Below are 23,525 nucleotides of genomic sequence, written 5' to 3'. Positions count from 1 at the left end.
CCGATTCTGATTAACATTCACACACGGAACACTTTGGAACATTTGCAGAGGGTTTGTTGTGGTAGAGCGGAAGAGGATGTAAGAGTATTTGTGCAATTTTGAGGGATAGAAAAGTTAGAATTGAAGTGTTTTTTTCAATAGTAGTGTATGGGAGAAATACGTGATTGAACAGTAGAATAGAAGTGGAAGTGAAGTGGGATTAATTGGTATAAATAGGCAGGAAAAACGGGAAAAAGTATTGCTATCCTGGTGTTTTGTTGTTGATTTCGTGCCAAAAAACACGCACCTCTTGAAAAATATATTAACCATTGTGAGGTGAATGAAGAAGAAGGTTCCAGGTTCGATCCCCGGGCCTTTCCGTGTGGAGTTTGCATGTTCTCTCTGTGTCCGTGTGGGTTTCCTCCAGGCGCTCCGGTTTTCCCCCCCATCGACCCAGAACATTACGCAACAGGTCAAATCCTAACAAGACTAGCAATAAGATCATAGAGATGTGGTCCAGTGGCATTGAAGGATGGGTCAAATGCAGAGGACAGAGAGATTATTTGGTTATTTAAAAAACGAAAAAAATCACAAAATACTTAACATATTCTTTGCTATCTCCATGAAAAAGTGAGCAGGATTAGCTAACATTGCTATATAAAGATCGACAGTTCTATGGACATTGCTGAACCTCTTTTTTTTTATTCTTTTAATCCTAACAAACTCTGAAATGGGATAGATTAGTTGACATGTTTTTGACTCCAAAAAGGGGCCCCCAACTATGATTTTGACCGAGGGCCCCCACGATGCTAGAACCGGCCCTGCGTTAGACAAAATCTACATTTAAGTTTCATTTGAGTCGGTGGAAAGTCTCCTGTTCTCAGAGTAAGAGTGATAGAAAGAAAGAGAGGGAGGAAGAGAGAGAAAGAGGAGAGGGAGGTAGAGCGAAAGAGGATCAGAGGGAGAGATAAAGGAAGAGTAGGAGGGAGAGAGAAAGAGATTGTGGGAGAGAGGGAGAGGGAGATGCACGGACAAAGAGAAAGAGGGAGGTAGAGAGAGGAGGCAAAGGAGAGGTGGACAGAGAGGGACAGGTAGAGAGAAAGAAGGAGAGAGGGAGGGAGAGAAAGAGGGGAGAGAGAACGAGATCATGAGAGAGAGAGACACACAAAGACAAAGAGGGAGGCAGAGAGAGAGAGGAGGCAAAGAAGAGGTGGAGAGAGAAAGAAGGAGAGAGAGGGAAGGAGAGAGAGAGAGAAAGAGGAGAGGGAGGTAGAGCGAGAGTGAGCGAAAGAGAGGATCAGAGGGAGAGATAAAGGAAGAGTGGGAGGGAGAGAGAAAGATTGTGGGAGTGGAGGGAGACGCACGACAAAGAGAAAGAGGGAGGTAGAGAGAGAGGAGGCAAAGGAGAGGTGGACAGAGAGGGACAGGTAGAGAGAAAGAAGGAGAGAGGGAGGGAGAGAGAGAAGTGGGAGAGATAAAGAGGGAGTGGGAGGGAGAGAGAAAGAGGGGAGAGGAAGAGATGGTGGGGGAGAGTGGGAGGGAGAGAGAAAGAGATCATGAGAGAGAGACACACACAAAGACAAAGAGGGAGGCAGAGAGAGAGGAGGCAAAGAAGAGGTGGAGAGAGAAAGAAAGAGAGAGAGGGAAGGAGAGAGAGAGAAAGAGAGGAGTGGGAGAGATAACGAGGGAGTGGGAGGGTGAGAGAAAGAGAGGAGAGGAAGAGCTAGTGGGAGGGAGAGAGAAAGAGATCATGAGAGAGCGAGAGAGAGACACACACAAAGACAGAGGGAGGCAGAGAGAGAGGAGGCAAAGAAGAGGTGGAGAGAGAAAGGAGAGAGAGGGAAAGAGAGAGAGAGGAAGGGAGGGAGAGAGAAAGAGGAGGAGTGATAGAGATAAAGAGGGAGTGGGAGGGTGAGAGAAAGAGGAGAGGAAGAAATACAGGGAGAGTGGGAGGGAGAGAGAAAGAGATGGGCAGAGAGAGAGAAATAGAGGAGAGGAAAGAGAGATAAAGAGAGAATGGGAGGGAGACAGAAAGAGAGGAGATGAAGAGATAGCAGGAGGGAGGGAGAGATAGGGAAAAGGGAGAGAAACACACAGAGGAAAGGTGAGGGAGGAAGAGAGAGGTGGATGGATGGATAGAAAGGGAGAGATAGGTTCCCAGCCCACAGATTTCAGACTCATGACAAAGCTGTTTTTACTGTTTGGATGGGATCTCTTTGCCCAGATGGGTCACGGACATGTGCACAGAGGACGATTAACGAGTGTTTTATTGTTCTTTTGTGAATTTTTGTTTTCTTTTTTCGTTTTTATTACTCACCGAGGGTCAAACCATAACCTGGCAGAAGCTAAAATCAGGTTCTACAATCTTTCCACCAGGTTATAACTTTGTTCCCTCATCAAAAACACACCTGAAGACGTTTTTAATGTCATCCATGCATGTGTTTGAGTAATCTAGCGATCTCTCCCAGGCCCTATTTGAATCCTTCTTACAGTTACCTCCATAAATATACAAAATCGTGATACAAAACAACACACTACAACTTCACAAACCTGACGCAATGTGAAGTAGTTTCATTAGTGGATGCAGGCGGATTGTGTTGTGATAGCGCTCTGAAGGAGGAGTGACTTAGCGCGGAGAGTGAAGGGATATCATTTTCAAAACAATAAAAGGTAACATGGTGATCTAATATGTTACGTGTTGGCGGTTAATACAGTAAAGTGGCCGTTACACCGACATCTTAACAGCATTTTGTCCAAAGGTTTGCCAAAAAAAAACAACAACAACAACAATTTCTTCTGAAACGAGTTGATTGGATTTTGCACGATGTCATTTATAAGAAACACAATAAGTTTTTCTTTGTGATTTATGGGAATTATTGTGAAGTGAAAGAGAAGAAGTCTGTCGCACAATGAGTCCAGTGTGAGTGGGTGTGTGTGTGGGGGGGGGGGGGAGTGTGTGTGTGTGTGTGTGGGTGTGTGTGTGTACGTGGGTGGGGTGGGGGTGTGTGTGTGTGTGTGTGGGGTGTGTGTGTGGGTGGGGTGTGTGTGTGGGTGTGTGTGGGTGGGCTGTGTGTGTGTGTGTGTGTGTGGGGTGTGTGTGTTTGAGCACAATTTGTCCCTGAAGCGCTCAGTTTTCTGTACAACAAATGTCCCAGGAGAGAGAGAGAGAGAGAGAGAGAAAGAGAGGGGGACAAGAAAAGAGAGGGAGAGAGGGAGGATGGCACGGAAACAGAGGGAAGGGCAGAAAGAGAGAAGGAGAGTAAACAGAGGAGGGTGACAGAGGGAGGCAGACTGGGGTAAGGGAGAGAGGGAAAGCAAGATGAGAGGGAGCGAGAGGGAGTAAAGGAGGGGAGAGAGGACCGAGAAATAAGTGAGAACGAGAGAAAGAGGGAGAGTAAAGAGAGGAGGGTTAGAGAGAAAGAAAGGAGGAAGAGGAAAAGCAGGGAAAGACAGGGAGGGGGAGAAAGAGGAGAGTAAAGAGAGCAGAGCTAGAGAGGGAGGCAGGAAGAGGGAGAGAGAGATGGGAAGGAAGAGGGACAGAGTGAGAGAGAGGGAGAAGGGGAAAGGAAAAGGGAGAGAATGGGAGAAAGGAGAGAGGAGAAGGTGGAAGCAAGAGGGAGAGGGAAAGAGGGAAAAGGAAGGCAAAGGGAAAGAGAAATGGGGGAGAAAGAGAGACGGAGAATAAAGGGAGGAGACCTAGAGAGGGAGGCAGGGAGAGGGAGAGAGAGACAGGGGGAAGGAGGAGGGACATAGAGAGGGAGAAAGGAGAGGGGGAAGGACAAGGGAGAGAGGGGGGGAGAGGGAAAGAGGGAGAAAGGAGAGGGGGATGGACAAGGGAGAGAGAGAAAGGAGAGAGAAAAAAACGATAGAGAAAAACGTTAGGAGAGAGAGGGACAGTAAAGAGAGGATGACTACAGAGGGGCACAGGAAGAGGGAGAGAAAAGAGGAGGGACAGAAAGGAAAGGGGCAGAGAGAGAGGGTAGAAAAAAGAGGCATGGAGAAAGTGAGCAGGGAGAGAGGAAGAGAGGAGGGAGAGAGAGAGGAGAAAGAAAAGGTGAAATAGAGAGAATCAGAGAAGGAGAGGAGATGAGATGATAGGAGAGAAAGAGAGAGGAAGGTGAAGAATAAAGAGTGAAATAAAAGTCCTCATTAAACATATGTCCTAAAGCAGGAGCGTCCATAATGAGATCGCTCTTTAGCTCACATCACGCCAATTTACATGTTTTTTTTTCTTTTTTTCCCATCCACAGTTCCACGTGGTGAAGGTGAATGAAGAGAGAAGAAAGAACGAGCAAGAAAAGCGAGAAAGAGGAAGTAAGAGTGATGGAGAGAAAGAGAGGAGGAGCGAGAGAGGAGAGAAAGAAGACAATCCATACTGATCTCTGCATTTATTACACCAATTTCCATAGTTCATATTTCTCAACAACCACGTTTTTCCAAAATGTCTGAAAGTCGAGGCAAAGATAAACGTGTAGTAAACTTACGCCACGCTGTCCTGGTGTCCTCGTGCTGAGATGTGTTTATGAGCGAGGGATGGGAGGAGGGTGAAGATGGAGAGGATGGAGAGGATGGAGAGGATGGAGAGGATGGAGGGGATGGAGGGGATGGAGAGGATGGAGAGGATGGAGAGGATGGAGAGGATGGAGAGGATGGAGGGGATGAGAGGATGGAGAGGATGGAGGGGATGGAGGGGTTCAGGCCTATTCTACAAACACATTTAATCAGAAAGTCATATTTACCCTGACCAGGTCCACTTTTGTCATAACGGACATGATTAATCTGGAATCTTAGGATGCAGGGCCCAACAGAACTTGGATAATCAGCGAATAGGAAGAATAGGAAGACCCGGCTCTCGTTTCAAGTGCGACATACATTAGATTTTATGTTTTTCTATTTATGGAATTTAAAATAATATCAGTGTTTAGAGCCATGTTTTGTTTCTTGTACCAAATGATAACGGACTTGGACACTCCTAGCCCTAAAATAAACAGAGAGAGAGAAAGGGAAGGAAGGGGGAGAGAGAGAAAAGGAAGGAAGGAGATTGGGGAAGGAAGGGGAAGAGAGAAAGAAAGGAAAGAGGGAAAAGGAAGGGAACGGGAAAGAGAAAGAGAGGGGGAGAAAGAGAGTAGGAGAATAAACAGAGGACACCTAGAGATGGAGGCAGGGAGAGGGAGAGAGAGAGGGGAAGGGAGAGGGACAGAGAGAGAGAGGGGGGGAGGGAAGAGGGACAGAGAGAAAGGAAGGGAGATTGGGGAAGGAAGGGGAAGAGAGAAAGAAAGGAAAGAGGGAAAAGGAAGGGAACGGGAAAGAGAAAGAGAGGGGGAGAAAGAGAGAAGGAGAATAAAGAGAGGACACCTAGAGATGGAGGCAGGGAGAGGGAGAGAGAGAGGGGAAGGGAGAGGGACAGAGAGAGGGAGAGAGAGAAAGGAGAGAGGGAGAGGGGGGAAGGAAGAGGGAGAGAGAAGACCAGGCTCTCGTTTCAAGTGCGACATACATTAGATTTGATGTTTTTCTATTTATGGAATTTAAAATAACACCAGTGTTTAGAGCCATGTTTTGTTTCTTGTACCAAATGATAACGGACTTGGACACTCCTAGCCCTAAAATAAACTGATGTCCTGTTTTAATGAAGATGGGTTAATAGACTTTTCGCTCTCTGACTTATGTGGCTGGGCCTGATTCGGTGGAGACTCTTCTTTGCGAGTGCCACAGATGGAGCAGTAATGATCCTGTCCGTCTCTGTCACAAACTCTTGAGCAGCAGCAAAAAAAACCCAACGAGCTTGACTAAAAAGACTTCAAACTTTAGATGGAGCGATGGAGAAGCTAAAATCTACAAAATAACCGCGTGTTTGCAGTGGTCCAAAGTTATTCCGCACGTACCTTATGCATTCTGAGCATCCGAATTATTCACAGTGATGAGTTTATAAGTGCTTTTCACAACTCAATGACCAGAGCGGAGTTTTGCCTTGACAGTAAAGCAAAAATGATCAAAAAAATAAATCAAAATAACACTTAGCAGGCCAATCGTGCACTTCCTGACTATATACAATAAAACAATTTTAAAAAAACCAAACAAAAACACTTCACAATTAGATGCAGACAGCACACAACAGACTTATTTTGACCTCTAGAGCTGCTTATACAATGTATCTATACCAAGGCAAGACATATGCACAAATACGTGGGAACAAACGGGGTACGGGACGTTTAAAGGTGGTATATGTGGCAGCTTATTTGGAAAAAGTAACTCTATATCTAAATTGTTAGCTTTGTAAAAAAAACACACACACACACAAAAAATACACCCAAATTTCTGACGTAGAATGTGGTAATCTGACACAGACTGTAAATTCCGGACTATAGAGTGCACCTAAATATAAGCAGCACTAGCTAAATTTTAAAAGAAAATCTATTGTTTACATATATAAGCCACACCTGAATATAAGTCGCAGGTTTTCAGGTTGGAACATGAGATATTTACAAAAAAAGACGGTGCACTGACAAAAAGCACCAACACGAGCCACCTGCTTTTATTTCCTCTGAAAGCTTTTGTCTTTTTTTTTTACACTGACGAAATCCTTCCCGCTGCTGCCTCCAAAATCGCACCATTGATTCATCGATGCCGAGCTTACGTGCAGTGGCTCTATTTCCTTCTTTGAGGCCAGATCCATTGCCTTTAACGTAAAAGCTGCATCATAGATTTCCTCGTGTGTTTTCCATGACGAGGGTGTGCGCACGATGCTCAAAATGATAGTTCAAAATCAAAACTGGCGTATTCTTCTGCGCATAATCTTTCCTTACATGTCTCACTTTTGTGTTTACTGTTGGAGAGCGCCCCCCGGTGGCCGTTAGACAGTAAAAATCTTTAAGCCGCACCGTTGCAAGTTTCAAAGCGCGGGAAAAGTAGCAGTTTATATTCCGAAATTTACTGTTTTATGTCATTTTTTCAAGCTTTTTAAGTACTTGGACTGTGTATTTCCCTTTTTTTCTTGTTTTATATAAGAGATATCAGTTCATTCTAGTACATGAACATGAACTATCAAAATGATGTAAATTCAAATTAGGCCACAGTGTTGTAAACAAACGAGTCCTCTTTCCTCGAGTGACCCCGGCTCATTATATTGCACCAAAGCAGCTTGTGTTTAGCCAAACATCTGCCCATCACCTCTTCTGCCCAGACTCCTGCTGCTATAGACCAAAAAGAAAGAAAGAGGAGCGAAAGAGAGAGCAGAGGAAAACAGTTATGGGAAGAGAGAGAGGACAGGGAGAGATAAAGAGACAGTGGAAGGTACAGAGGAGGAGACGAAGAGATAGCTGGAGAGTGGGATGGAGAGAGAGAGAGATACAGATGGAGAGGAGAGTGGACATACAAATGAGAGAATAGAGAAAGAATGGAGAGACAAACCAAGAAAAGAGAGCGAGGAGGAGAGAAAGGGAGAGGGAGAATAGAAAATGGAAAGAGGAGAGAAAGTAGATGTATGCAGAGAGATTGACAGAGAAGAGAGTGAAACGAGAGAAGAAAAAAAGAATAGAGTGGTGGAAAAGAGAAAGAGGGGAGAGGATAGAAAGGAGAGCGAGGAGACAGGAGGTCGTAGATAATTAGGTCCCAAATAGTATCAGGCTAAACAGTGTGGACATGTTTTAGACTTTTTTCTAAAACAAAACCAGCCCAGATAAAGTCTTTGGACAATTATTCCATATTCCGTTCTACTTACTGTACATGTCAGACACCCCTCATCACACTCTTACTCCCCTTAGTCTTGCTCCCTCTTTTCTATTTCTGTCTTTGTCACACTCTTTTATTTCATGTATCTTTATTTATACAGGGAGAGCGCAACGAAAGTAGTCAAACTTTCTCCTGAGCGCCATGTTAAAATACAGGACACATTTTTTGGAGTTTTCTATATATAACATTGTTCTCTCATCAAAAACATGCCTGAAGAGGTTTAGACGTCATCCCTGCATGTTTGAGTAAATTAGAGATCTCTCCCTGGCCCTACTTGAACCTTCCTTATGGTTGGCTATGTGCTCTTTTTAATTGTATTCTTTGTGCAGTGTCTTGTGTTTAGTATGTTTGAGTGAGTGTTTGCAAAATGACGATTAAAAAAAAAAAAAAAAAAAAAAAAAAATTATGTCTGGGCACATTTTACAGCATTAAGAAAAATATGTATTATTGTTATTATTATTATTATTATTATTATTAGCTGTAAGATTCTCTCCCAAGCTGGGCCCACAAGCCACTTCACCCATGCTCCCACCTGAATTCATTAAACATGACACAAAACTGTACACACTTGACAAATCTGATGTGCTGTAGTTTCATTAGGGACATGCAAGTTCATTGTGTTGTGATAGAGCTCTGAAGGGGGAGTGACTTAACACAGGGAGCAAAGGGAGGGAAAGAGAACGTTGTAAAATATGTTAATACGTCGTTTTCAATGAACACAGAATTTTCAAAACAATAAAAGCTAATATGATGATCTAAATGTGTTATGTGTTAGCAATAATCCAAGTAAAATGCCCTATGGAATATAAGAAATTCATATTATTATTGTTATTTAGCATTTGAACACTTTTTATAGCACAGGAACAGTTGATTTGAGCAACTGGCCTATGTGAAAAACACACAAAAATCATTCAAGGGCAACATTGGTGAAGTGTCTTGCTCAGTGACATCGGTGACTGAACAGCCACCAGTGGTTCAGACCAATCATAGAGGAGTATTGTGGTTTGAGCGGAGCCAAAGATGAAGCCAACTAAACAAACTAAAACACATTTTAGCAGCGATAAAGTCTATTCTCTCTTCTCGCAAGGTCAAAGCAACCGTTAAGACGCTTCGACCTACCAGACACAAATATTAGTCATTCGTCCAAACTCAAAAATTCTCCAAAATTCAACAGAGCCTTTATTTTTCAGACACCAGATTTGAGGTCCAAACCCCTGTAATCCAACATAAAGAACCTGCTCACCATGACTGTACTCCATTTCCCATAAGGCCGAGCTCTTACCTTTGTTGGTGATGGCGGGCTGCTCTCCAAGTAACAGCTTTAGCCTCTTAGCGTGGATCTTGCCTTGGTAGTGCGACTGAGCCACTACGGCGGATGTGAAGGACATGTTACACAGGGTACAGCACTTGTTCTTGTCCACGTCGCCGTCGTCGCTGCCCTGGGAGACAAAGCGTCACACGTGCGTCAGGAATGTGTCTCTTTACAAGCTCAAGACCAAATGGTGATGGAGGATATTTGGTTCAAGATCAGAAAATATTTGGCTTTTGAAGTACGAGATGTAAAAATATTCTGCAGCTTTTTTTTCCATTGGTTCACAACAGGGTCCTCACTGTTAGGTACTATTTACATTTGATTTATGAAGAAAGCCTGTTGTCGTATCAGTGCCAAGTTAATTGTACAATGTGGGTAATAGCGAGGTAACAATGCCAACAAATTAGTTATAAAGTTGGGAATGAGTGACAGAAACATTAGCTTAGATTTGGACAGACAACATAAAGCAATGATAAAACAAATGGCCAGCTGATGGTAATATTTGCAGTCCAAGTTAATAAAAATGTACATTGTATGTGCGTACAGATGTGACATGCAAGTCGCAAACAGTTTGTGGCTTATTTCAAATGTCCAGAGTCAGCAAACATCCGAAAAGCTTGCCTTGAACTTACTGGTAGCATATGACTTCTGGGTCAATATGTTAAACCAATTAGCTGTACACCATGCAGGCGTTTAGATGTATTTATCCAGGTTACAATGTGTTATGTTTTGGTGATGTCAGTTGCTTATGTGTCTTTGGACCAAGCCCTGGGCCTCCATTTCGCTTCAATGGGATTAGCTCAGTGTCGCGTGGCACCAGTTTAGCTTTAACATGTGCAGCAGTGCTTTTCTCCAACTCAATCACTACAAACTCCAACCTTTGTGAAAGCTGTAGGTGCCCGTGAGCTGAACACCAGTTTGTGCTTACATTGTGGTCTATGGGAAAAATGTTTTCTGGAGAGGATTTTTTTCACCGCAGCACCAGTGGACAGGTCTAAGCTAGTGATACCCTATCCAGATTTTAGAACAGATCCATGCCCTGGACACCAATAACCCAACCCATGCCCAAACGCTTCCTCTGACCCGCCCTGGGCACCGGTCTGGGTTAAAACAGGTTGAAACGTGGCTGTTTATACAAAGTTAGTTGGCAGTCCAAGCACAAATGCATGATAGAAATAACTGGTTTTCCATGAAGAGACAGTCTCTATGGATTTGATGAATATTATTATTATTATTATTGTATTGTTTTACAGAATAACAAATAGGAGTAGGCGTTTACAAGGATATCAACCAGGACCAAATAATGGCTGACAAAAATGAAACTCATAAACCCAAACATAATCCAAACCACGACTTCACAAGGACAACAACCAGACAAAACCAAAACTGTGCTTAAACCAGAACTTTGCAAACCAACTTCACTTAACTTAGTTTGGAAACGACATTAACTTGAAATCAAAGTGCAAAATTGTCCTTCGTGTGGTACCACCAGACCCTAGTTAAGGCCGATAGAGAGCTGAAACATCTGGAGCTACAACACATGACTAACTCCCACCTCTGCAGTGGGCCCGCAGGGTTAGAATGGTGAACGCGATTGACTGTGCACGAAAAGGTGACGCAGAGGCCACAGTAAAGAATGGTAGACTGACTCCATCTGTTTAAAGCGCACCCAAATCTCATTATATTTAAATATAGGGCAACGCGAGGCAGGCGGGCGAGCGGAGAGATAGCGTATACTACGAGGTTACAGGGAAGACAGGAGATCTAGTATTTCAATGGGTTAGCTGACAACCAAATCACTTTTTCGATAGCAGTGTCTTGGATCTGTATTTTTCAAACCAATAAAAATATGGTATGTAACTGTACCTAAATATCTTATATCTGTGTAATCCCTCAGTCGTCTAGATAGTTTCCATGGGCGTAACCTCTAGATGCTCTTATACTTGACTTTTTTTAGCATTTACACCTGCTCCAATGAGTATCTAGCTTCAATACTAGTTTTAGTATCAATTGGTGTCTAATTTTCAATACTTTTGACGACCCTACCTGGTAAGTTCCACATTATGGTGTTTAATTTATATATCTCTTTGGAAACAAGCAAGTGACACCACCAGCCTGAGCTACAGGTCAGGTCTGATCATACATTTAGCAATAATTTAATAAATATGAGATTTTAATGCACAGTTTAATGAGATTCCAGATAATGCTCTAACATTCCCATGGAGACAAAAGGTGGCAAACTTCATATTTTGACATATTGTGCATTCTTTAATTGACTTTCAAACATTTTAACCCTCTGGTGCACAGCGGTCACTGCAGTGGACAGCTACTAAAACATAACTTTCTCTTTAATGCATTGGTTTATATGGTGGGACTGCATATCAGCGTCTAGAGTGCTCTCTGCTGCCACACTCCATTGAGGTCAATTCAGTGGTCAGTCGGTGTAACTGCAAGTAAATTTCCTCTGATTGGTTTTCTTATTCAGGCCTATACAGTGTTGAAATTTCCTCAAAAAATTGTTGGAATGTTTTTTCCAAAGCATTAAAAGAAACATGTGTTCGTATATTTACAATAGAACACAAGTTAATTCATTTTTACAAGCAGTGCACAATGTTGTTTCATGTCCTGAGAAGAATAAAAACACTTCAGAAAAAAGGGCATGTTTTTGATGATTTCATAATAACATGGTAGAAAGTTCAGGAAAAAGTTGATTTAGTATAAACTACACCTTTGCTTCCAGCACAGTAATGAAGCATTAGGCAACGTGACTCTGCTGATAGAGCCATCTGTTCATTGTGATCACAGTGTAACCACAGAACGGTGAGGGTTTATGGACTTAAAAAATGCACAGCAGTATTTTGGGTTTTCTGTGACGTAACTATCTGTGGAAAATTTAAACAGAGTGATTTCAGACAATTAGGAAGGCGTCATTATAAACAGCATTCATGGTGAGCAAATCAAAATACACCTTCATATTTATCAAAAAGCTAAAAAAAAAAAAGTGTAATTAAAGAACTGCAGTAATTTGGTCTTAAGTGAGTATTCATTTCCACATTTCTAATATGATTGAATTGTTTATACGTTTCTGCTCTCCTCCTGGCGTTATAATCGACTCTGGGCAATTTAGCACAGAAAAATTCATAACAAACCATTAACAACCAACATAGCCACTCATTAGCTCTTCCTCACCACATGCTAACTACTGCTAACAGTGATTTCTTTCCACACTTCTGGCTTTGCTGATGCAGTCGCTCAATTACCACGCGCCCGAAGTGCATCACTTTCAATTAAGCACCAGGAAATATCCGGTGCCTCGGAAAATACTGCTTATTGTAGAGTCACTCATTTAAAATACACTCCAGCAATTAGACCGCGTCATTCTAACTGCATTTATTTTCAATTTTTTATTTTTTATCTTTATTTATACAAGGAGAGCCCAACCAGATTATTAAAGTGCATTAGTGGCCCCATGTCCAGTCCTTGAAATATATTCCATTTTTGGGAAGCAAATAACCAAAAGATTTTTTTTTTCCCCCCATTTCAGTTTGAGAGCGGCCAGTTTTTTGACATAAGTAATCATGAGATCTTGCATTAAAACTTCCAGTATCAAAGTTCAACAAAGTGAGATATTCAGTCAGACGGATATGCAGTCTATCAAATATTCCCTTGCAAATGAATTCCAGGCAGTGTTGTTTTCTTCTGACAGATAGCGATGGCCAAACTACTTTTTCATAGACTGTACAATGATGGATTTTAAATTTATCACTTTTGATGAATAGAAGGGCTGAGTGAAAGAGTATCTAAAAGTGTCAAAGTATTTCTATAGTAAAATTATCATTTTAAACTGTTACATCATTTCGAGATATGTATTTTAAAAGATACATTTTTGTCAAACCAAAACCCAGGGTGGAGGCTTTTTCACTCAGTACCATTTAGCGTACAAAGTGTATATTTGTTGCTTGCAGATCACTTAAATGTTTTGTGTGTGTTTTGTTGTTTATTATTATTATTATTATTATTATATTATTTTATTTGCAGTCAATCTTGAGGGGATTTAATTTAAATTTGCGTACAAAACAGCATCATTTGCAAATAAATATATGAGGCTTTCTCTTAAATTACCTCTAATGTAATTAATAAATATAGTAAAAAGTTGCGGGCCTAAAATTGAACCTTGTGGCACTCCTTTTTTAATTAAAAAAAAAAAAAAAAAAAAAAAAAAGATTTCATCCGATCAGGTGGTACTTCCTGGGTTCTGTTTGAAAGACTGAAAGCATGATTTCTACTTTTAAACCTTGAGTTGATCATTTTGTGTCTTAAGCATGAAGGTGAACTTGTTTCTCTGTAAGAAAGTGGAACGAACTTATTTTAAGATGTCTTCACTAGAACCAGTTGCTTCGGTCACATGATACTGGTTTTCCTTTGCAGGTTGAGTAATCTAGTAATCCATCTTTTAGTGACTGCAGGCATCTCTTAGTGACGTATTCTACCTCTCTGTAAACAGCTAACCATACATCCCTTTGTGACCTTGTACGGACAGTATGTAAAATGAGTTAAGTCCTTATAAGACCTGCCTTCTATAGATAGTACCTTGAAGGGGCTTTAAGTACTGGAAAACTCTGAAACGTAACGCATGTGCCTGCCGTCTGTAACTTCATTCATCTGATCAGATAAACTTCTTTCAACTCTCTACCTGGTCTGCAATCTCTTCCTTCACGATTACAAAGATCATTTTAGAACCAATTACATGTAGCTCTGTCAAATCCAATATGCTTCAGACGCTTCAAGAGGACTCCATGAACCACTGAATCAAAAGTTTTAATTAAATCAATAAAACAAGCTACACAATCTTGTTTATCGTCAAGGGCTGAGAAAATGTCATTTAAAACGTTCGTGGTTGCAGTGACAGTACTATGCCCTTTTCTAAAACCTGATTGATAAGACTTCAAAATGGAGAAATTATTTAAATTAACTGTAAATTGATAACTTTTCTTAAACCTTTTAGACATCAGCCAGAAATGATTTACATTTTTCGTTGTCCCACCTTTATATTAAGGCAAAACATGTCCCGTTTTCCATGATTCTGGTATAACTGCCATTTGAATTGATACATTAAAAATATGTAAAAGAAGTTGAATTAACCTCCTGAGACCCGAGCTTTAATCAAATAAAATAATAAAAAAATAAGTAAATAAAAAATAAAATAAAAATACAATAAAAATAATAAAAACAAATAAAAATAAAATAATTAAATAAAAATAATTAAATAAAAAATAAAATAAAAATAAACAAAAAAATTAATATTCTAAACTCTTAGAAATATTCAAAATTGAACATGTTCTTGTTGCTGTTCTTCTAAAAATTTACACTGTGGCCTAAACAATCCAAAATGTGTTGTCCACAGATGAGGACACCAGGTCTCAGGAGGATAAATATGGGGCAGCTACAAATAGAAGTTTTGGATCAAGGTCATCAGCTCCTCTGGACGTCTTTGGGTCTACAGAGCAGAGAGCATTTAAGTGAGGTTCAGATTCAACATAAACATCAGAAGACTCACCATTATTATCCAAAACGTCACTCGCAGAGATAAAACGCCGACTAAAAACATCACGTATTTACTCTTTAGTATTTACAATAGCTGAATCCAATAAAATATCAGCTGTATCAAATACCCAATCCAAATCTGACCTAGTTGTTTGTGCAGTTTTCCAGGCAGCTTTTATTTCTCTTATTAAACTTGCAATTTCTGAGCTGAACCAAGGATTACAAGTTTTTCACTCAATTTATTACTATTTTTTTCTTTTCGGTGCATGTGGGTTTGTGTCGTGTCTATTCCGAATACACCCAACTGGTAAAATCCAACACGATTAAGGTCATTGTATTAGGTCTTTCAAAGTTTCTCCAGCCAGTTAATATGTATATTGCCCATTATTAGGACCTTGCAATTTGCCAGTTTAGAAAGCATCAAATGGATCGATCAGAATAGAAGGATAAACTAACAGACAGACACAGATACTCAGAACATTCAGGCTTTGAGCAGGAGAATAGAAGATCCACAGACAGATGATCTTTGTGACAAACGATCTGAAGAAGAAGAAGAAGAAGCCATTTATGTCAGTGGAGAAACTTTGTAATTTCCAATAATGGTTTCCTCATCACTTATTTTATTTGAAGTGAGCCAGGTTTCAGAAAATGTAAATATATCTTGATGTGTTTGACTTGCCCAGAGTAATAACAAGCAGCAGCAGCAGCGGAGCCGATGGAGCCAGTTCTGCCAAAACGAAATCTAAACAGTAGCTAATGACCGCAGTAAATTTGCATCTTTGTGAGAGCATTTCCCATGCTAGCCGCTAATTTAGCTCTGCATTTAATTTGAGTGTAATTTATTCGTGGTTTTGCTGGTTGGAAAAGGCAGTGGGGTATAGTAGTAATTAGACGCTCTACCAAAATCAATATAAAAGTACTGCTACAAAAACATCAGAGGGGAAGTAAGGCTGAAAGTTCAATTCCCAACTAGCGAATGTTCAGTGGATTTTATTTTTGAAGAATACATTAACCTCCTGAGACCCAAGCTTTAATCAAATAAAATAATAAAAAAAAATAAGTAAATAAAAAATACAATAAAAATACAATAAAAATAATAATAAAAATAAAATAATTAAATAAAAATAATTAAATAAAAAAATAAAATAAAAATAAACAAAAAAAATAATCTTCTAAACTCTTAGAAATATTCAAAATTGAACATGTTCTTGTTGCTGTTCTTCTAAAAATTTGCACTGTGGCCTAAACAATCCAAAATGTGTTGTCCACAGATGAGGACACCAGGTCTCAGGAGGTTAAAATGAATAACAATGGTATTTTCCTGGAATATACTTTTATCATTTTTAATAATAATTTAGTAAACGTAGCCACGCCATTAGATTCATTGCTCATTTATTTTCAGTAAAAAATCTGCAATATATCTGCATTTTTTTGGCCAATACCAATATAACAAAATTAGATATATAACCAATAATGATATTAGCACAGGCGTATTGTATTTCCTTAGTCCCAAACTGGAATTTAGCGCATGTTGTTGTACTCTTGAGCAGCACATTTCCTCCTTAGATGTATAAATGTGTTGGGGTGATTGTTAGTCACATCATCAGTCTGACCCAGAGCAACTATGTAAGTAAAAGGAGGATGAAATTACTATCGAGAGGTTAGAATTCATGCCTCATAACAAGAAGGTTCAATTCCCGGTTGAGTGGGTTTACCCCTCAACTTAAAAATCGCACAACATTGACAAATATTTGAGCTACTCCTGACCCAGATCCTATCACAGTCAAGATCAAGATCCTATAAGAACCTAGACCTATTAAATACAGGAATTTAATTTAAACTATAACAACCAAACATAATTATTTTACATTTAGTTTATTTCAAAAATGGTTTAATAATAGAAATTAGTGTTATCACAATACAAAAATAATTGATTTCATGCTGAGGAATATACTCGATGCTGCTTCTGATACCATAATAATAATAAAAAAAATTAAAAAAACTCTAGACAATAGAATGTGATTTTCAACATTAATCCATGGCACTTTTTAATTTTTTTTTTATATTTCCACGTGGCCCCTAGTCGTCCAGGTAAGTTCCATCGTGCTCCGTGGTCGTATACTCGCTCTGATACAGCTCAAGATCATTCTAAAGCTACTCCCAGTACTAATTTAGTATTGATTAGCATCTGAATTGAAAAGTATTGGGTATCTTTTATATTTTGACAACGCCACCTTAAGCTGTAACGAAGCACAGGGATGAGTTTAGGTGAAAAACGTAATACAGGAAATGCAAAGTGAAAGTGAAACTGAAATACAACGTTGGGTAAACTAATAATGAGGGAACACGGCTGCAACCTGGTTAAAAGTTCACAAAGTTGATTTTACGTAACATCTGGTGAAGGCCTCCTGAGTCATATGTCGAGGGGGACGGATTTAGTACATTTCTTATTTCTGTCTGTTTATTCACTCAGTCTGAAAGTTACACAAATTAGATTCTATTTAAAAAAAAAAAAAAAGAACTAAAATCCAGCGTTATTCCCAAACCCACTCGTGCTCTTCCTTTTGGGCAGAGTGTGTCCGTCTTACTCAGGACTTGAATCATCACGTTAATCCAAACACATGTGAGCAGAACTAGGCCAGAGCGTCTCACTCCCGAACGCCCGTCTCCCTCTCGCAAATAAAAGACCAGATAGTGTTATAAAAGGGGAGGGGTATTATCACTTTCTTCCTCTCTTCTTCTCCACCCCCCTCTCTCTCTTAACCTGCCGCCTTCTCTTTCTCTCCTTCCTATCGCTCCCTTTTTCTCTCCTAGATTCTTCTCTTCTCTCTCTCTTCCTTCCCTTTCCTTTTTTCTCTCTCGCTCTCTCTCTCCCACCTTTTCCTATCTCTTTATTTCCATTTTTCCCTCTACCCCTCTCTGTTCCCTCCTTTCATTTTCTCTCGTTCTTTCCTCTACCTCCTCTCTCTCATTTTTCCCTCTACCCCTCTCTCTCAGTTCCCTCCTTTCATTTTCTCTCGTTCTTTCCTCTACCTCCTCTTTCTCTCTCTGCTCGCTATATCTCTTACTTTCTTTTCTGATTCGTTCTCTTTCTACTTCGCTCTGTTGCTTCCATTTTCTCTCCTGGATTCTATTTTCTTTCCCTTTCTTTTGCTCTCTCACATTTCTCTTTCTTTTTCCCTCTACCCCCTCTCTCCCTTTCCCTCTCTTCGTTGATTCTCTCTTCCCTTTCATGCCCCGTCTCCTCTCCCCTCTAATTCTCTCACTCTCTTCTCATCCTTCCCTTTCTTTCTCTCCCTCCCTCTGTCTTACCTTTTCCTCTTTTTTATTTTGCCCATTTCCCTCTACCCCCTCTCTCTCCCTCTGTCTTCCTTGACTCTCTCCCTTCCCTTTCATGTTCTTTCTCTTTGCCCCCTCTTTCTCTCCTCTCCTCTCTATCTCTCTTCTCATCCTTCCCTTTCTTTCTCTCCCTCCGTCTCTCTCACTTTCACCCACTCCCCTCACGTTCTCTCCCTCCCCTCTCTCTGCTGTGTATTCCCTCTCTCTCCCTCGTTTTTCTCTTTTCCTTAATTTTCTCTCTTACCTCCCATCTCTCTCAAGCTTTCCCTTTCTTATCCCATTTCTCTTTACTCTTCTCTCTCCCTTTTTTCTATTTCCCTCCTGGACCTTCTTATTCTTTCTCTCTCTCTCACCCTTCCTTCATTTTTTCTCTCTATTCCGTGTCTCTCTCTCTCTTTCATTATTTCCCTCCACCCCTCAGTTTCTCTCTGTCCTCCATTCCCACCTTTGTTCTCTCTCCCTTCCTCTACTTCCCCTCTCTCCTCCTTTCTCACTCTTCCTTCAACTTGGTTCTCTTCCTCCCTTCTTTCTTTAATTATTCCCTTTATCACTCTCTCTCCCCTCTGGTCTCAGACACTGAAAAAGAGTTAAATATTAAATCCCCAGGAGTTGATTTGACTGCTGAATTTGCTGTTCTCCTCCTTCCCTCCCTCTCTTTCTCTCCTTCCCTCTTCTATTACTTTCGCTCACCCTCTTCTTCCACTTCTCTCTCATTCCCACTTTCTTTAGCTTCCTCCCTATCCCTCTTTCTCCCTCTCATCCCTTCTCTATCCCTTTGCCCCCTTTACTTCCTCTTTCTCTCTTCTACCTTCCTATCTCTCTCCCCACCCCCTTTCCCTCTCATCCTCCACTCTCTATCTCCCTCCTTTTCCTCTTCCATCACCTCTGCCTCCCCCTCTCTTCTCTATCCCCCTCTCTTCACACCCTGTTCCCTCTGTCTCCCCTCTCTTTATCTTTCTCTCTATGCCTCTCACTCTCATTTCTCTATTCCTTAGTCCCTCTTCACTTTCTCTTTCTACCTTCCCATCTCCCTCCCATCACTTCTGTCCCCGTTCTCTCCTTATCCCTCTCTTTCTCCCTCTCCTTTCTCTATTCCTTACCCTCTACACATGCTTTCTCTTTCTGCCTTCCCATCTCCCTTTCTCTCTCTTCCTTCACTCTCTCTCCCTCCCATCACTTGTGCCCCCTCGCTACCCTATCCCCCTCTCTCTTTACACCCGCTTCCCCCCTTCTCCCTATCCCTCTTTCTCTCTTCTTTCTTTGTTCCTTAGTCCCTCTACACATCTCCCTCCCCTCACCCCTTTCTCTCTTCCTTCACTCTCTGCCCCTCACTCTTCCCTATCCCCTTCTCTTTACGCTCCCTTCCCCCAATCCCCCCCCTTCTCTTTCTCTCTCTCCTCCTTTCTGTTCCTTCGTCCCTCTACACATTCTTTCTCCCTTCCCATCGCCCTTCCATCCCCTTTCTCTCTCTTCCTTCAGTCTCTTTCTCTCTCTCTCCTTACTTTCTCCCTCCCATCGCTCGTACCCCCCACTCCCTTCCCTTTCCCCCTCTCTTTACTTATCTTCCTTCACTCTCTCTGCCCCCCACTCTCTTCGCTATCCCCTTCTCTTTACGCTCCCTTCCCCCAACCCCCCCCCCTTCTTTCTCTCTCTCCTCCTTTCTGTTCCTTCGTCCCTCTACACATTCTCTTTCTCCCTTCCCATCGCCCTTCCATCCCTTTTCTCTCTTCCTTCAGTCTCTCTCTCTCTCCTTACTTTCTCCCTCCCATCACTCGTACCCCCCACTCCCTTCCCTTTCCCCCTCTCTCTTTACTTATCTTCCTTCACTCTCTGCCCCTCACTCTTCCCTATCCCCTTCTCTTTACGCTTCCTTCCCCCAACCCCCCCCTTCTCTTTCTCTCTCTTCTCCTTTCTGTTCCTTCGTCCCTCTACACATTCTCCCTTCCCATCGCCCTTCCATCCCTTTTCTCCCTCTTCCTTCAGTCTTTCTCTCTCTCCTTACTTTCTCCCTCCCATCGCTCGTACCCCCCACTCCCTTCCCTCCCTTCCCTTTCCCCCTCTCTCTTTACTTATCTTCCTTCACTCTCTGCCCCCCACTCTCTTCACGCTCCCTTCCCCCAACCCCCCCCCTTCTTTCTCTTTCTCTCTCCTTTCTCTGTTCCTTCATCCCTCTACACATTCTCTTTCTCCCTTCCCATCGCCCTTCCATCCCCTTTCTCTCTTCCTTCAGTCTTTCTCTCTCTCCTTACTTTCTCCCTCCCATCGCTCGTACCCCCCTCTCCCTTCCCTTTCCCTCTCTCTCTTTACTTATCTTCCTTCCCTCTCTCCCTCCATCTCTCTGTACAGTATTATACAGTGACAGATACATGTGTTCTGTGTATTGGAGCAGATCGGAGGATAGACACAGACGCTGCTACTGTCTCTGAGTCATGCATGGGATTGGCCCCGCCCCCTCACGCCCTTGGACATGTCCTTCACATAGACCCCGCCCCCCCTCCCCTCTCATCCCCCCCCCCCCTCCCTCGTCACACACACACACACGTACACGAGTTCTGCACTACACACTCGCTGCATCAGCAAAAGCCTCCTCGGGTGGGTTTACACTCGAGGTAAGACCTGGAAAATGTCGCGATTGTTGTTTTGGAAATGTGCACAAATACTGAGTGTGTAGTGTAAAAGGAAAACACATTTAAAACGCTGCAAAAAATATATAAATTAAACTAACTTGCAGTGGTACGTTTTAAATTTCAATGGGTACAAAGTGAAGGTGGTGGTTAAAGTCACGATACTAAAAATTCAAACTCGATTTCGATACTAAGGAAGAGAGTCGATAATTAATAAAAAACACTTATTACATAGTATTTTCTTTTATATTCCCATGTGACCTTATATCTGTGTAATCCCTCAGTTGTTCCATTGTTTTTTTGTTTAAACTTTATAAAGATTTTTGTGTCAAAGAGGCACAGAAAACCCCAAAAGTCACACAAAGACAAAATAAAACTAAATAGGAAGCAAGTAAAAGTAAACTAAAGGAAAAAAAAAGAAAAAAAACCCCCAAAAAAACCTAATAAAGCAATAAAAAGAAACAAAATAGGTTTATAATAATGACATAAATTCGACACATCTCCAGCTGTAAAACAAAAGAGCTACAATGTAATGAAAACTAATGACAAAGGGCTTGTATCAAATTATTATATCCAATTTTTCTTTTACATATTTAAGAAAGGGTTGCCAGATTTCAAAAAACCTATTGGAGTGTCCATTAAATGTCTGTCTGATGTTTTCAGTCGTTCCGTTGTGACTTTTGACAGTCCTAGTGCAGTATGATTCCATGGAAATTGAAAGTTAAAACCATAACCTGGGAACATTCTGAATGGAGCAGTTTTATGTCACACTGTGGAAGATTAGAGCCAAAGGAACAAGATTTCCACGGAGACGAGCAAGTGGAGTCCGTCACTTTAGTCCTAATATACACTGGTTTGTATTCATGGGCTCCAGGTAAAAGGCAAACCCAGGTTCAGTCGTGATTGTAGTACATTTTTTGTGCCTCCATACAGTTCCTTTATACGAAAAAAAAAATATTCTTTTGGATGGATGTGGTAAGAAATTTGAATATCCTTGATTATAATTTTCACTTTTCCCCTGTAATAACCAGCATAATATGAAACTGATAAATTGGCCATCTGGTACATTTTGTTAATCTACTATTAATTGAACAGATGTTACTCTTGTTTAAACAAATGAAATTAAATCTACCACGAAATCATTTTTATTCATTCATTTACAGCAAAACATTATGATATGGTCCCAAAGCTGTCATGATCATAAATTATATCTTAAAGGTGTTCTAACATAGACTGTATAAAGAAGTGTAGTAAAGTGTGACGTCGCCCATAGTGTTCAGCTTCAGTCGAATGAAGCTCGTTGAGGCGGGAATTTGGAGCCGAGTTTCACATTTGGAATTCAAACTGTGAATATCAACCAAAGAGTCAATCTGAGTGAGGCTGCTCCGTCTTATAAGGAACAGCTTAGCAACAATGTCAGTCAGACCTGTTGCTAACGTTAGCGAGAGGGACTTCGGGGAAAGGATTTATTTATTATTAGGTATTATTGTTCATATTTTGTGCACAATAATGTTCATATCTTGATTCACGCACAAAATGGCAAAATAAAATGACCACGCAGGATCATGTAGAGCGGGTTAATACGAACATTTTAAGACCAAAATGACGAGGCTCACTGCAGCAGTTACAGAGAGAGGGGCGACAGCTTATCAATAGAAAGTGAACTGGAGCCGGATGCGCGCCCATGATCACTTACGATTTGGGACGTGGCGGCTACTGCGTTAGCTATGTCCACTTATATATACGCTCTATGTGCCCTACTCATTATTTACATTCTTAAAACGTCAAAAACAGTTTGCAATGGTCCAAACGGACTTCGATTTCAGAATCTGCTTCAACAATATATCTTTACTCGGCAAGACACATTTTGCTCAAATACGGGGGGAAAAACGGGCACCAGATCTTTAAGAAATTAGGCAAGGCAAGTTTATTTGTATAGCACAATTTGTACACAAGGTAATTCAAAGTGCTTTACAGAAGAAGAAAGACGTTAAAATCACACAAATCAAAACAAATATTCACAAATAATCATCAAGAGTGCAGAATAAAAACCTTTCAGTCGTTTGCACAGCTGAACAGAACCGTTTTGAGTCTGGATTTAAACACTGTCAAAGTCGAGGCCTGTCTATCAAAACAACATATTTTTATGCATTCATTTTCATCAAGAAATCAAGTTATGGTCTCAAAGCCTGTCGTTATCATAAATCATATCCTAAGTTATGAGTAACTAAATGTTGTCCAAACTGAAGTGGGAGTGAGACATCTCCTCTGCCAGAGAGGATCTGTCTTTTCACAGCTAATTTAAAGGCATCACAGACATATAATTAAATGGATGTGCAATTAATGAAGCAATAAGTGTCTGCCAGACTCATAATCATCCCACAGAGGAGAAGTGAACGCCGGTAAACGCCAAGACATTTCAATATTTACTTGAAAAACTTGCTTAGTGGCATTTACAATTGAGTGCAGTATTTCTCTGTGGGAAATAAAGCAATAAAAAGCCACTAAAACATTAACAGCAATGCTATTACTACGATCACTACTAGTACTACTAATGCTACTACAACTACCACCACAACCACTCTAGTGCTACAACTATTAAAGCTACTACTACCACAACCATGGTTACTATTTTTTGGCAAAAAAGTTGTATACTGTGGCTTTAAACTAAAGGGGTTTTGACTTTTAGCTTTCCAGGACACTTAGAGGATTTAAACAAGTATTAGGTTAATATTTGTATACAATTCTGTGCAGAATTTGAATCCACCAAGTTGACTACCACTATTACTACACATACTAATATGACTACTAATACTACTTCACTTGAATACTAGTACACATGTTTGAATACTAGTACACATGTTTGAATACTAGTACACATGTTTGAATACTAGTACACATGTTTGAATACTAGTACACATGTTTCAGTAATAGTAAACATGTTTGAATACTAGTACACATGTTTGAATACTAGTACACGTTTGAATACTAGTACACGT

At 40.9% G+C, this 23,525-nt stretch overlaps 1 protein-coding gene across 1 annotated transcript in view; it reads right to left on the bottom strand.

The window, feature by feature from the left end:
- zmat4a (zinc finger, matrin-type 4a) overlaps window positions 1-23,525 on the bottom strand; it is a 239,555-nt gene that overhangs the window by 103,834 nt on the left and 112,196 nt on the right. The window contains exon 4 of the mRNA XM_033972605.2: window positions 8,990-9,146. Coding sequence (XP_033828496.2) covers window positions 8,990-9,146 — 157 coding nt within the window. The remainder of the gene's footprint in view (window positions 1-8,989; window positions 9,147-23,525) is intronic.

Source organism: Periophthalmus magnuspinnatus, chromosome 9 (assembly GCF_009829125.3).
Source record: "Periophthalmus magnuspinnatus isolate fPerMag1 chromosome 9, fPerMag1.2.pri, whole genome shotgun sequence".
NCBI lineage: Eukaryota > Metazoa > Chordata > Actinopteri > Gobiiformes > Gobiidae > Periophthalmus > Periophthalmus magnuspinnatus.
The sequence above is the reverse complement of the archived record's forward strand: the minus strand, read 5'-3'. Positions and strand labels throughout refer to the sequence as shown.